Source organism: Suricata suricatta, chromosome 10 (assembly GCF_006229205.1).
Source record: "Suricata suricatta isolate VVHF042 chromosome 10, meerkat_22Aug2017_6uvM2_HiC, whole genome shotgun sequence".
Classification (NCBI taxonomy): domain Eukaryota; kingdom Metazoa; phylum Chordata; class Mammalia; order Carnivora; family Herpestidae; genus Suricata; species Suricata suricatta.
Window position 1 is genome coordinate 87,231,792 of NC_043709.1, and position 12,382 is coordinate 87,244,173.

Genomic DNA, 12,382 nt, shown 5'->3' on the forward strand with positions numbered 1-12,382 from the left:
CTGTCTTATTCATATATTCTCAGAAGTGCTATGAAAATCTACAAGGGGCTACCATAACACTGAGGAGAAAACATCAGTTTCACAGAAGATATGGTAGTATTTATTAATAAAATAGGTAATCTAGAGGAAAATAAAAATTGCAGGTAGAAATGCTGGTTTCTTAGTTGTGACATGTACCACAGTAATATGAATGACGTAACACTAAGGGAAACGAAGTGAAGGCACACGGATACTCTGGACTATCTTTGCAACTTACTTTTCTATAAATCTAAATTTTTTCAAAATAAAAAGCTTTTAAAAATTCCAAGTAGAGGGGCCTCTGTGTGGCTCAGTTAAGCATCCAACTTTGGCTCAGGTCATGATCTCGCGGTTCGTGGGTTCCAACCCAGCATCCAGTTCTGTGCTGACAGTTCAGAGCCTGGAGCCTGTTTAGATTCTGTGTTTCCCTCTCTCTCTGCCCCTCCCCTGCTTGCGCTCTGGTCTCTCTCTCTCAAAAATAAATTGAGGGTCAAGTTGACAGGATTTACTAATGCATTTATAGGAGTACCGAAGAAGTTAATAGAGGAATCAAGAATGATACAGGGCTCTTAAAGCTAGAGCCCTTGATGATCTTACTGTTTACCAAGTCTAGAATAGAACCATGTTTGAAATGAAAAACCTCAAGATTTTGTACATGTTAAATTCAAAATCCTCTCTTAGACATCCAAGCCAAATATCCTATTCTAGAATCCAAGAGGGAATACAGATAAACACCTGAGAGTAATCAGAATATATAGTATTTAAAACCAAAAGACATCTAGCGTGAGAACTTTGAGAGAGCACTCGCCAACATTTAGAAGTCAGGTAAAGCAGAGATCAGTAAAGCTGATTAGACAGAAGCAGCAGCCAATGGCTTTGCAAATAGAGGTTGGAGGGATGATGAATAGGCAAGTATGGTATAAAAGAGGCCTAGGAAAAATAGTTTACATTAATAAAAACAATATCCCAAATGCAACATGCACACAGTACACAAGGCATAGCTTTTTCCCTCAATGCTTTTTTTCCCTTTCTAAAGACCACTGAATTGGCGGTCACATTTACCATAGAAATGTTGCTTAGAATAGGGTACCCAGTAAGAGAAATATTTTGTAGAACAGTGATTCTGAAGCCTAGGCACTCATCCAATCATCTGATTAAAAAAATTTTTTTTAATTTTCTGAGAGAGGGGCAGAGCAAGCAGGGGAGGGGCAGAGAGAAAGGGAGAGAGAAAATCCCAACCAGGCTCCACACTGTCAGCATGGAACTCAATATGGGGCTTCAACTCATGAACCGGGAGATCATGCCCTGAGCTGAAACCAAGAGCCAGACCCTTAACCAAGTGGCCATCCAGGTGTCCCTCAATTTTTTAAAATAAAGTAAAATGCCTGGCTGCGTGCCCCAGATCCTAATTTAATTGGTCACGGATAAAACTTCAGCACTAAAATTTGGACACCTAGTTCATCCAATAAAGGAAAAAATACTTGATTCTTACCCACTTTCCAAATAATGAGAAACTGCCAGAAACCAGAAACTGCCTGAATGCACAATTACAAGAATATCACAGGTTAAATCTGGTTTGATAAAAATGTTTTTTTTTTTAGCACGAATGAAGGCTAGGGTTTTAATTCCAAAACATCTAAAAAAGAATGGCTATTTTATGCATCAAGCTTGAAAGAAGTCTGAGTTTTTCGAGTACTACTCTAACACAATGAGAAGTTATTCAAATATGTCAATATTACAAATTGGGTCAATCATGTTGAGCTACAGGAGATTATCTGCTGAGGAAAAGTTAGAATAGATAAATTAACCCAAGATAAGTAAATAACTATACTCTGTTGAAAGTAAACAGAAATACTGGAGTAGGGGAGAAACGTGTAAGGGAAGTAAAACAACATATCGAGCTTACCTCATAAAAAGTACAACTACGTAATTTTGAACATATACAAATCTATCAAGACAAACCACTGTGCCATTAAAAATAAAGGAAATCAAAACAATTACCAAACATGCCGAATATAACTACTTTTTCTTTTCTTCAGTTAAGTAAAATATGTATTTCTAGATGTGGTGGTATTGAAGCCATTTAGCTATGATAAAGCTTAAAAACAGATAACTAACAAGAATCAAATTTAAATTAGAAAGAAAAAAAGAGAACACTTTAAAATATTGTCCTATTCTACTAATGTCATGTTTTGTTTGCTTTTAAAGACTTTAAGTAACCTCTACACCCAATGCGGGGCTTGAATTTACAGCCCCAAGATCAAGAGTCCCATGCTTACCAACTGAACCAGCCAGGTACCCCAACACATGTAATGTTTTCCAAACCTTTAATTAAAATGTTTCACTACACTTAACAAAACGGCAACGGCAAGTCCCCTTCCCAGAAAGTCTAAATGTATTGGGGGCGCCTGGGTGGCTCAGTGGGTTGAGCGTCTGACTTCGGCTCAGGTCATGATCTCATGGCTCATGGGTTCGAGCCCAGCGTCGGGCTCTGTGCTGACAGCTAGCTCATGAGCCCGGAGCCTGTCTTCAGATTCTGTGTCTCCCTCTCTCTCTGACCCTCCCCTGTTCATGCTGTCTGTCTGTCTCTCTCAAAAATAAATAAAACATTAAAAAAATAATAAAGTCTAAATGTATTTACAACCACAAGACCAAGAGTCCCACACTCTACCAACTGAACCAACCATTATAATCCTATAATTAAATAGTGGTGGCGGTTGCAGAACACTACATGAATACACTAAGAAACAAACTGTACACTCGGTAAACTTTATAGTATGGAAATTTATTTAAATATACATCTGAAATGATCTCCCTATCACCATAAAATAAAACTCAGCTTTTCTGTAAGAGCTTCCTCATCTTCACATACCAAGGGTAGGCAAAAAATTTTTTAAATACAAGAAGCACTACTTATAAAAAAAAGTTAATAAGTTAGATTTCACTGAAATTTAAAACTTTTTCAAAAGATCCCATTAGGAAACCAAACACAAACTGGAAAAAGGTATTTGCATATATCTGACAAAGAACTTATATTCGAAATATGTTGAAAATTTATATAATAGGGGCACCTGGGTGGCTCTGTCGGTTAAGCCATCAAACTTTGGCTCAGGTCATGATCTCATGGTTTATTGGTTCAAACAGATACTTCCCCCAAATAGGAAATTCAAATAGCCATAAGCATATGAAAATGTGCTCAACATCATTATTCATTAGGGAAATAAAAATTAAAGCAAAAATGAGATACCACTTACATATTCACCAGAATGGCCAAAATTAAAAAACCAATAATATAAGAGAGAGAGCAACTAAAAACTCTTAAGTCACTGCTGGTGGAAATGTAAATGACACGAGACCAATTTGGAAGAGTTTGTCATTTCTAAAGCTAAAAATGCCCTATTACGGGACGCCTGTGCGGTGTAGTCAGCTGAGCATCTTTCTCTTGATTTCAGCTTAGGTCACGATCTCCTGGTTCATGGGATCAAGCCCTGTGTTGGGCTCCTCACTGGCAGTGTAGTGCCTGCGTTTCCCTCTCTCTCTCTCTCTCCCTCCCTCAAAAACAAATAACCATTTAAAATGTAAATAAACAAGCTGCTATAGCTAGAACTAGACCAGTATGACAGAAATTATAATATGGCCTGTGGGGAAGAACAGAGGACAGGAGAAGAACAGACTGAAAAGGGACGTTAGAAATTCTATTTTACTGAAAATATTTTTCATCAGGGTGGTGGTAACACAGGTGCATACATCACAGGTGCATATACACATATGAAACAAGTCTTTAAACTGTTGAGTACTTAAGCATACTTTAGAAACCTTATTATACATTATAACTAAAAAACATTTTTTTTTCGAGAAAAAAAAAAACTCACTTCAAACATCACCTCCTGACCTTCTTTCTATAGCTGAGTCCCACTTACCTCCTACTAAGCCTTCCCATCCCTATTAGGGTATATTTAATTCATGCTTAATCTATGTTTGCATAGAACCTTTCATAGGTCATTATTAAAGCACATAAATCATTTCATTACTTAAATCTATTTAGATCTTATTCACCTTGTTTCCAAAGTATCTAGCACACTGCCATGTACTATAGATAATCAATAAATGTTTTCTGGATTTAAATGATTCCTATGACCCATACAACAATGCCTCACTAATTCATACGCCTTAACTTTTGTCTTTTCTTTAATACCTTTTATAATTTTTTTAATGTTTATTTATTTTGAGGGAGGGAAAGACAGAGCAGGGGAGGGGTAAAGAGAGAGAGACACACAGAATCTGAAGCCGGCTCCAGGTCTTGTAACTTGGCACAGAGCCAGACCTGGGGCTCAAACTCATGACCTGAGCCGAAGTCAGACACTGAACCGACTGAGCACCCAGACACCCCAACTTTTAACTTTTAAAGACAACTTCATTCCCCCTCTCCAATGGGTATCTTCTACAGTTTCTGAAAGGAGAATCTGGGAGAAAAATGCATTTGACAGGCTTTGAAATTAATCTGCACATCATAATCAACCAGAAGGATTGCTGCCTTAAAGAAAAACATGGAAATACAGTAAGAAAGTATATGATTCTTTTACTTTAACAACAATAATCTCTTATGTTTATTGGATACATATTGCATGGCTCTATGAGGTAACTACTCTTTTTTTCTTTAAATCTTTTATGTTTTTTATTTATTTTTGAGAGACAGCGTGAGCAACACAGGGTCAGAGAGAGGGGGAGATACAGAATCTGAAGCAGGCTCCAGGCTCTGAGCTGTCAGCACAGAGTCTGATGCAGGGCTTGAACCCACGGACCATGGGATCATGACCTGAGCCGAAGCAGGACGCTCAACCGAGCCACCGAGGTGCCCCTACGAGGTAACTATTCTTACCAGCTACATCTTAGATGAGAGGCTTAAAAACTGTTCCAGATTGTACACTTCCAGAACATACCAGGGCCAGGATCTATAGTATGACCACATACCAGGGCAAGGAAAGACTAAGGTATTAAAGTTACAAGACCCATATACCAACAGAAAGCTCAATGAGACCATTTATTTAATAAGAATAAAGAGGGGCTCCTGGCTGCCTCAGTCAGTAGAGCATGGGACTCTTGACCTCAGTGTCATGAGTTCAAGCCCCATGCTGAGCAAAGAGCTTGCTTGATAAAATTTTAAAAATAAAAAAATAAAATTAAAAAGAAAGAAAAATAAACCCAAATAGTTAAACATAAGAAAAGATGCCCAGGGGTGCCTGGGTGGCTCAGTCAGTTAAGTATCCAACTTTCACTCAGGTCATGATCTCACAGCTCATGGGTTCGAGCCCCGCATCAGGCTCTGTGCGGACAGCTCAGCTCCTGGAGCCTGCTTCGGATTCTGTGTCTCCCACTCTCTCTGCCCCTATCCTACTCATGCTCTCTTTCTCTCAAAAATAAAATAAACATTAAAAAAAATTAAAAAAGAAAAAAGATGGCCAAACTTCCTCATAATGAAAGAGAAGCAAATTAAAACTACATTAGGATGGGAAGAAAAAAAACACACAACTACACTAGGATGCAATTTCTAATCTATCAGACTGGCAAAAATTCAAAGGTTTGAGAACACCTCCTTAGCACAGCTACTGAGAAGGCAAACCTAACAATGATGAGGAGGACACAAACCTTTAGGAGGACAATTTGGCAAGATTTATCAAAATCACCAATGCTTATTAGAAAGCCTTTGATCCACCCACTCATATCATTTTGGGGAGTTCTTCCTACATGTATAATTATACATATACAAAATGACACATATGTTCCAAGATTTATCACTGCAGCACTATTTATAATAGCTAAAGACTAGAAATAACCCAAGTGTCATACAAGTTTGGTTAAATCAACTGAAAGAATATTCTCTAAGAACAAATATAGAAAGATCTCTAGAAAACAGTAAGTTTAAAAAGCAAGGTAAACATACATGCAAGAAAGACGTTAACAGTGGGGGAAACCTGGCATAGGATACAGGGAAACTTTATAATCTTTGTACTATTATTGCAAATCTAAAACTGCTCTAAAATAAAAAGCTCATTAAAAAAAAAAAAAAAAAAAGGTGCATGGGGCACCTGGCTGCCCGTCAGTAGAACATGCGACTTGTGATCTCACAGTTGTGAGTTGGTCCCACACTGGGTATGGAGCTTAAAAATAAAATCATTTAAAAAAATAAAAAATAACGGATACCTGGGTAGCTCAGTCAGTTAAGCATCCAACTTAATTTCTACTCATATCATGATCTCATGGTTCATGAGTTCAAGCCCTGCATACAGCTCTGCACTGACCGTGCAGAAACTGCTTGGGATTCTCTCTCTGATCCTCCCTCTCTTGTGCACGCGTGTGCACACACATGGGCACAGGCGCACACTCTCTCCCCCAGAATAAATAACATTTTTAAATAAAGAATTTGTCAGAAATAAAGTACAGACAGTAGACTGAATTTTGTGTAAGAAAGAAGAATGAAACTACATATATTGGTTCATAAAAAAAATACTAGAAGAATTCACCAGAAACTAGTAACTGGCGTTACATATCTGAGGAAAAGAGAATAAGGAAAGAAAAACGGGAGCAAGATTTCTCAATGTAAAATTACTTCCTTAAAAATTTTTTTAACTTGGGGAACCTGGGTGGCTCAGTCAGTTGAGCATCAAACTTCAGCTCAGGTCATGATCTCACGGTTCGTGGGTTCAAGCCCCGCATCGGGCTCTGTGCTGACAGCTCAGAGCCTGGGGCTTGCTTCGAATTCTGTGTCTCCCTCTCTCTCTGCCCCTCCCCCACTTGTGCTGTCTCTGTCTCAAAAATAAATAAACTATTTAAAAAATAAATAAATACATCAACTAAAAGTTAAAAACAACTCACATATACTTACTTACCTTAAAAGGTTTGTCTCCACTGTGTGTCAGCATATGCCTCTGTAACCAACTCTGACTGGTTGACGGAGTGTTATATACTTTACAACCTTTCCATAAGCAAACAAATACCTGTTAAAAGAAGAGCCATAATAATTTTCATCACTTATTTCAACAGTTTTATTCCTTGTAAGTTTAAATAAACATGTTGCAAGTCTTTAACTGGCAAAAAGATCCATTTGTGTATGAGTCAATCAAAATGCTTAATGTTTAAGTTAAACTTCTGAACTTCCAGTATGAGAGGCACAGTGTTAACCCTTTCCCCTTAAGTCTGCTGTCCAATTCCCTCATTGGGGACTGACAAATCAATCCCAAAGTGTCACTCAGAAGGAAATATACAAAATATTAACAATATACCCTTGGAACCAGAACTATAAACCATTATTTTTATATTTACTGCATGAGGGAACAAGCATGTTTTATTTATAACAGGAAAATATAAGTGTATAAAGTAACAATGAAAATAAATCAAAATAATCAAATATTAATATTTGAAGATCAATGTCAAAAAATGGGTAAAGCAATTAAATTACCAAATTAACTTTTTCTGCTCTTGATTCCTTATTCTCACATGCATACTAATATTTTTATACTGTTCTATTCATTAAAATCCATTTCCCATTATCTTGATTAGGAAGCAAAATCTAATATAAAATGCCAAATTAATACAGTTGTAAAAGCAATGGGCATAAGCTGCTTATCATCATCATAGATCCACATTCTTGGATTCAGGTAATTGAGTATGACTGGGTTTGGAAAATACCAATCTAACAATTAATAATCAACCTAATCTTTATCAATTTCTTACAAATGACATATCAAGTTTCTGACTGTATTTCCATCAAACTGAACATTTAAAATGGTTTCCAAACATCAGTAAAAGAAGTATGAATTCACTGTAGTTACAACCTTCAAAGAACCATTTATAGGCTCTGTTCTTTTCTAAGGGAAGAGCAATTACAAACATAATCAGGCTTTGAAGACTGCATGTAGAACAGAATGAAGATACACGCAGAAATGAAACATCAATCATCAAAGTTTTAAACTTTTTTTAAACCCTAAAAAAACCAACAGCCTAGAATGACTGAATTTTAACTCAAAACCAAAGCCATTTTGTACCAGATATGTCTAACAAGGAAATACTGCTATTGCTGTTTGATATTATAGAGTTCTCACATATCTTGATTCCTCTACACATTGGCTCGTTTCTTTTAATGAAACAGAGAGAGAAATCAAAGCATTTCTTCCGTCATATTTAAAATCCTTGACCCTAGTTTGTGTTTATAAGATGATTCTGCAAGTTCTCAGAATTAAAAGCTACTTTTTAAAATGAATCCCAAAAAAATGAAAAAATGTTTTTTTAACTACATGAGTTATGTTGTGAAAATTAATTCAATAATGTTTAATAATCACATGCAGATGATCAGTAATGCTATCTATCAACTTCCTGACAACTTTGAGTCTTAAATATTCAAGCAATAAACAGGAAATCAGAGATTGGTTTAAAAACTCTCTCACAAGCCATACCACATAAAGAGAAATGCCTTAGGGCAAGTAACTGGAAACAAAACTAACATCATTTATGTAATAATTTTTGTAACAGTGATGAATACTGTTGTCTCAACTCTCAGGTAACCTCTGTGGTGAGTTACTCTCAAAGAAACAATAAGGTAAATATTCAAACACTGCCCCTAACGTTAACTAACCACTACATTTGAAAGAAACAACAATCTCTGGCTTGCAGGGGTTTTCCCTAGGAGACAATGGCAGACTGTAATTCCACCAAATAATAGCCATCATGATGAGTAGACTCCCATCATTATGGTCTAGACTCTAGATGGAATAATATCTAGTCACACTATTAGGGCAACACCTTCAGGTTCAAAGAAAAACCGTAATGAATTTTATAGGAAATGAAGTAAGTGTAAAGAGACCTAAGCTAACTATATTTAGCTATACTGGGGTGAAATACTTTGAAAATAATTCCTGGGAGGTGGAGGGAGGGGGAGAGGAAGCACTAAACTTGCACAAAGACAAAACAGGCACTAAAACTCCACACCAAGGATCCACAAAAACCACAAAACTGTTAAAAGATGAGTTTCTTTCCTTAATCTATGTTAGGAGACCCTTTGATAAAAAAGAGTTCAAAATCTGACAAAAGGGTCTTACTTCAAACATCAGAGTTTTTAGATACACAACATGTGAAAAACAGTCTCAACCAATTTTTAGAAACTTTTTCTAATCTTGAAAACCAAATACCATAGGAATCTAAAGAGAAAGAAATTATTCAAGAATAAAATCTGTCATGCTTCCTCTACACTATCTTAAAAATGAATAAGATCTAAAAACAAAAAATGAATTAAGATCTAGCTATATTAATCAGAATACTGAGGCACATAGGTACACAGTGTAGTCTCTCCTGATAGACTGTTAGGTTATTAGCTGTAACAAAATTAGCACAAAGTAAACGACATGAATTCTATACAGAGCTTTCACTGCAGCTATGGAATCTTGGAAGAGTCACTTTACTCTAAGCCTGTCTTTTCCTTTTTCATCAAATAGACACCACAAGTACATATTTACTAACTCCAAAAATACAATGAAAATGCAAGATGATATATACACTCTAAGAAGAACTGTTTAACAGAAAAATTGGGCTTATATTAGACACTGGAGGACACTTTCCAAAATAAATGCCAACAAATAAATTTTTCTGCAAGACTGTCTTGAAAGAGAGAGAAAGGAAGGAAGGAAGGAAGGGAGGGAAGGAAGGAAGAAAAAGAAACAGAGGGAGAAAGAAACACAACACAGTTATTAAAAGAGTATTTGTGGAGGTGGCCGGGTGGCTTGGTCAGTTAAACAATCGACTCTTGATTTTAGCTCAGCGAGCCCCACATCAAGCTCCATGCTGGGCTGCCTCCCTCCCCCACAGCCCCCCTCCCTGGCTTGCTTTCTCTCTCTCAAAAACAAAAATTAATTAATTAAATAAGAATATTTTTGGACCATCAAATAATCTTCAAATTTACAATGACCTAACTAAAGATGGAGAGGTCTAAAAATTTCAATTTTACAGATTTGGGCTTTCTGTTGAGAAGTCATTTAGAAATCCTTACTCATTCAGGATGCCTGGGTGGCTCAGTTGGTTAAGCGTCCAACTTCGGCTCAGGACATGATCTCGCAGTTCGTGAGTTCGAGCCCCGCAAGGGCTCTGTGCTGACAGCTCAGAGCCTGGAGCCTGCTTCAGATTCTGTGTCTCCCTCTCTCTCTGCCCCTCCCCCCCAAAAAATAAACAAACATTAAAAAAAAAAAAAAAAAAAGAAATCCTTACTCATTCAAACTGTCAGCTTTAATTTAAGGCAACTCCTCCAAAATGCCCAAAATGAAAAAGACTGGTACAAACCTGGGAACCAAAGGTAGTGCTAAGTGTCCTTCACTTTCAACAGTTTCTTTGACCAAATGTAGCAGTGTATTTTTCTGAGTGTATTCAAGGCCTACACCTTTGACAGTTTGTGTGAGAGTACAAAGATACATGCACTTATCTGGTCACTAACATTTCACACTAAAGTGCATCAAAATTTTCTGTAAGTAAATTGTAAAATCTACTGCAAAAGAATACAATGTAACCTGACAAAATTTAAGTATGCATAAGGAAAATTCAGTTAGTAGTAAGGTAAATTAAAATCAGCCAGATATATTCTAAATGGAGCCAGAATGCAATATAATTTACATGCAGGAGCGGGGAAAGGGGCCAGTTTTACTAAGGAATTATATTCCTTTTGCAGTAAAATGATACAAAAAGATTTTATAATAAAGCAAGAGAAACACCATCTAAACTCAGGAAGGAACTGGATGATTTTCATGGATCCCTTAAATTTTAATATTTCTTTTTTTTAATGTTTTATTTTATTTTTGAGGGGGGAGGGGCAGAGAGAGAAGGAAACAGAATCTGAAGATGGTCCAGGCTCCAAGCTGTCGGCACAGAGGCCAACGCAAGGCTGGAACCCATGAACTGTGAAGTCATGACTTGGGCCAAAGTCAGATGCTTAATAAACTGAGCCACCCAGGCACCCCAAGCTTTAATATTTCTTAGAAAAAACCCAGCTCACTCTTTTACAAAATGCGAACAAAAGAGAAATAAAACTATTTTTTACATGTAATTATTTGTCTCTCATCAGTCTGCTCTTCCAAGATTTAAATGACAGCTATCATTCTGTATCCTATTATTTTCAGTCACATTAAATGAACATTTTCAATTTTCTGTTAAAAGATCCTTAACAAAGCAAGTGGCAAAAATATTTAATAGATCACTCAAATTACAAGAAATATGTATTTTTCCTTTATTATAAAAAGCTATGACCAATTTTATGTTGTGTTTAGAAGATATTAGATAGGCAATCAAAAGTCAAAGTGACCTCCTAAGATGGATTTCAATTCCCAGTCGCATTCCAATTTAACCCTGAGTGCCTACTAATGTCATATTATGTAATATATAAAGGTAACTGACCTTATTCAAGTCTTTGAATAATACCTTATCATCCGTTCCCCCAAATCTCTCTCGGGCCCTCTGCCCTCAAACACACCAAAGAACATACACAAAAATGAACATCATAAAATGACACGTATGAAATAACTCATACATCAAGAAACACAGATTTCTTCCTGGTAAATTTGCTCTTTTCAAGTGAGAAATAGTTAAGACAGAAAGAACACAACACTAATGGATGGTATTAAACCACAGAAATCCTAGAAGACAAAGTTCTCTGCTTACCAAGACTTCAGTGAATATGAAGAGAACACTGGGATATGAAATTTGATTAGTAAGATACCTCATTCTAGTTTTTGGAATCCAATCATGCATAAAGTATGGACCCAAGAACACATTTCTATTATACGTAACCAAAAAAGGTTAATTTTTTTTGCTTCTTTTTAATATTTTAAATAGGAAAAAGTACTTTCATGAGTCTTCTTTAAAAGGTATATTCACTCATACATGCTCTCTCTCAAAAATAAACATTTAAAAAAAAGAAAGCTGAGGTGCCTGGGTGGCTTAGCCGGTTAAGCCCCTGACTTCAGCTCTTGTTAGTTCAAACACTGCACCAGGCTCTGTGCTGACAGCTAGGACTGCAGAGCCTCCTTCGGATTCTGTCTCCCTCTTCTCGCTCTGCTCCTCCCCTATTTGTGCTCTCTTTCTCTCAAAAATAATAAATATTTTTTAATAGGTATTTTTTAAAAATTAAAAAAATAAAAGGTACACTCACAATTTGGTGTTTAAGTGGGCTAGCTTAACTTTTGAAATAGAAGAATCTACCCACTTTGATATATGAAAGGGTCAATGAAGACCCAAACTCTACCCAATTTCAGCCTCCAAATATAATTAAAGCCCATGTGACATGGAAACATAAAAAGCTTAGGTGAGGAAGAAGTTTCTAAGCTATTATATG

The 12,382-nt window shown here is 36.5% G+C and overlaps 1 protein-coding gene across 1 annotated transcript in view; it reads right to left on the reverse strand.

Annotated features, from left to right (window-relative positions):
* AEBP2 (AE binding protein 2) overlaps window positions 1-12,382 on the reverse strand; it is a 60,616-nt gene that overhangs the window by 23,445 nt on the left and 24,789 nt on the right. Inside the window, exon 3 of the mRNA XM_029954676.1 lies at window positions 6,906-7,013. Coding sequence (XP_029810536.1) covers window positions 6,906-7,013 — 108 coding nt within the window. The remainder of the gene's footprint in view (window positions 1-6,905; window positions 7,014-12,382) is intronic.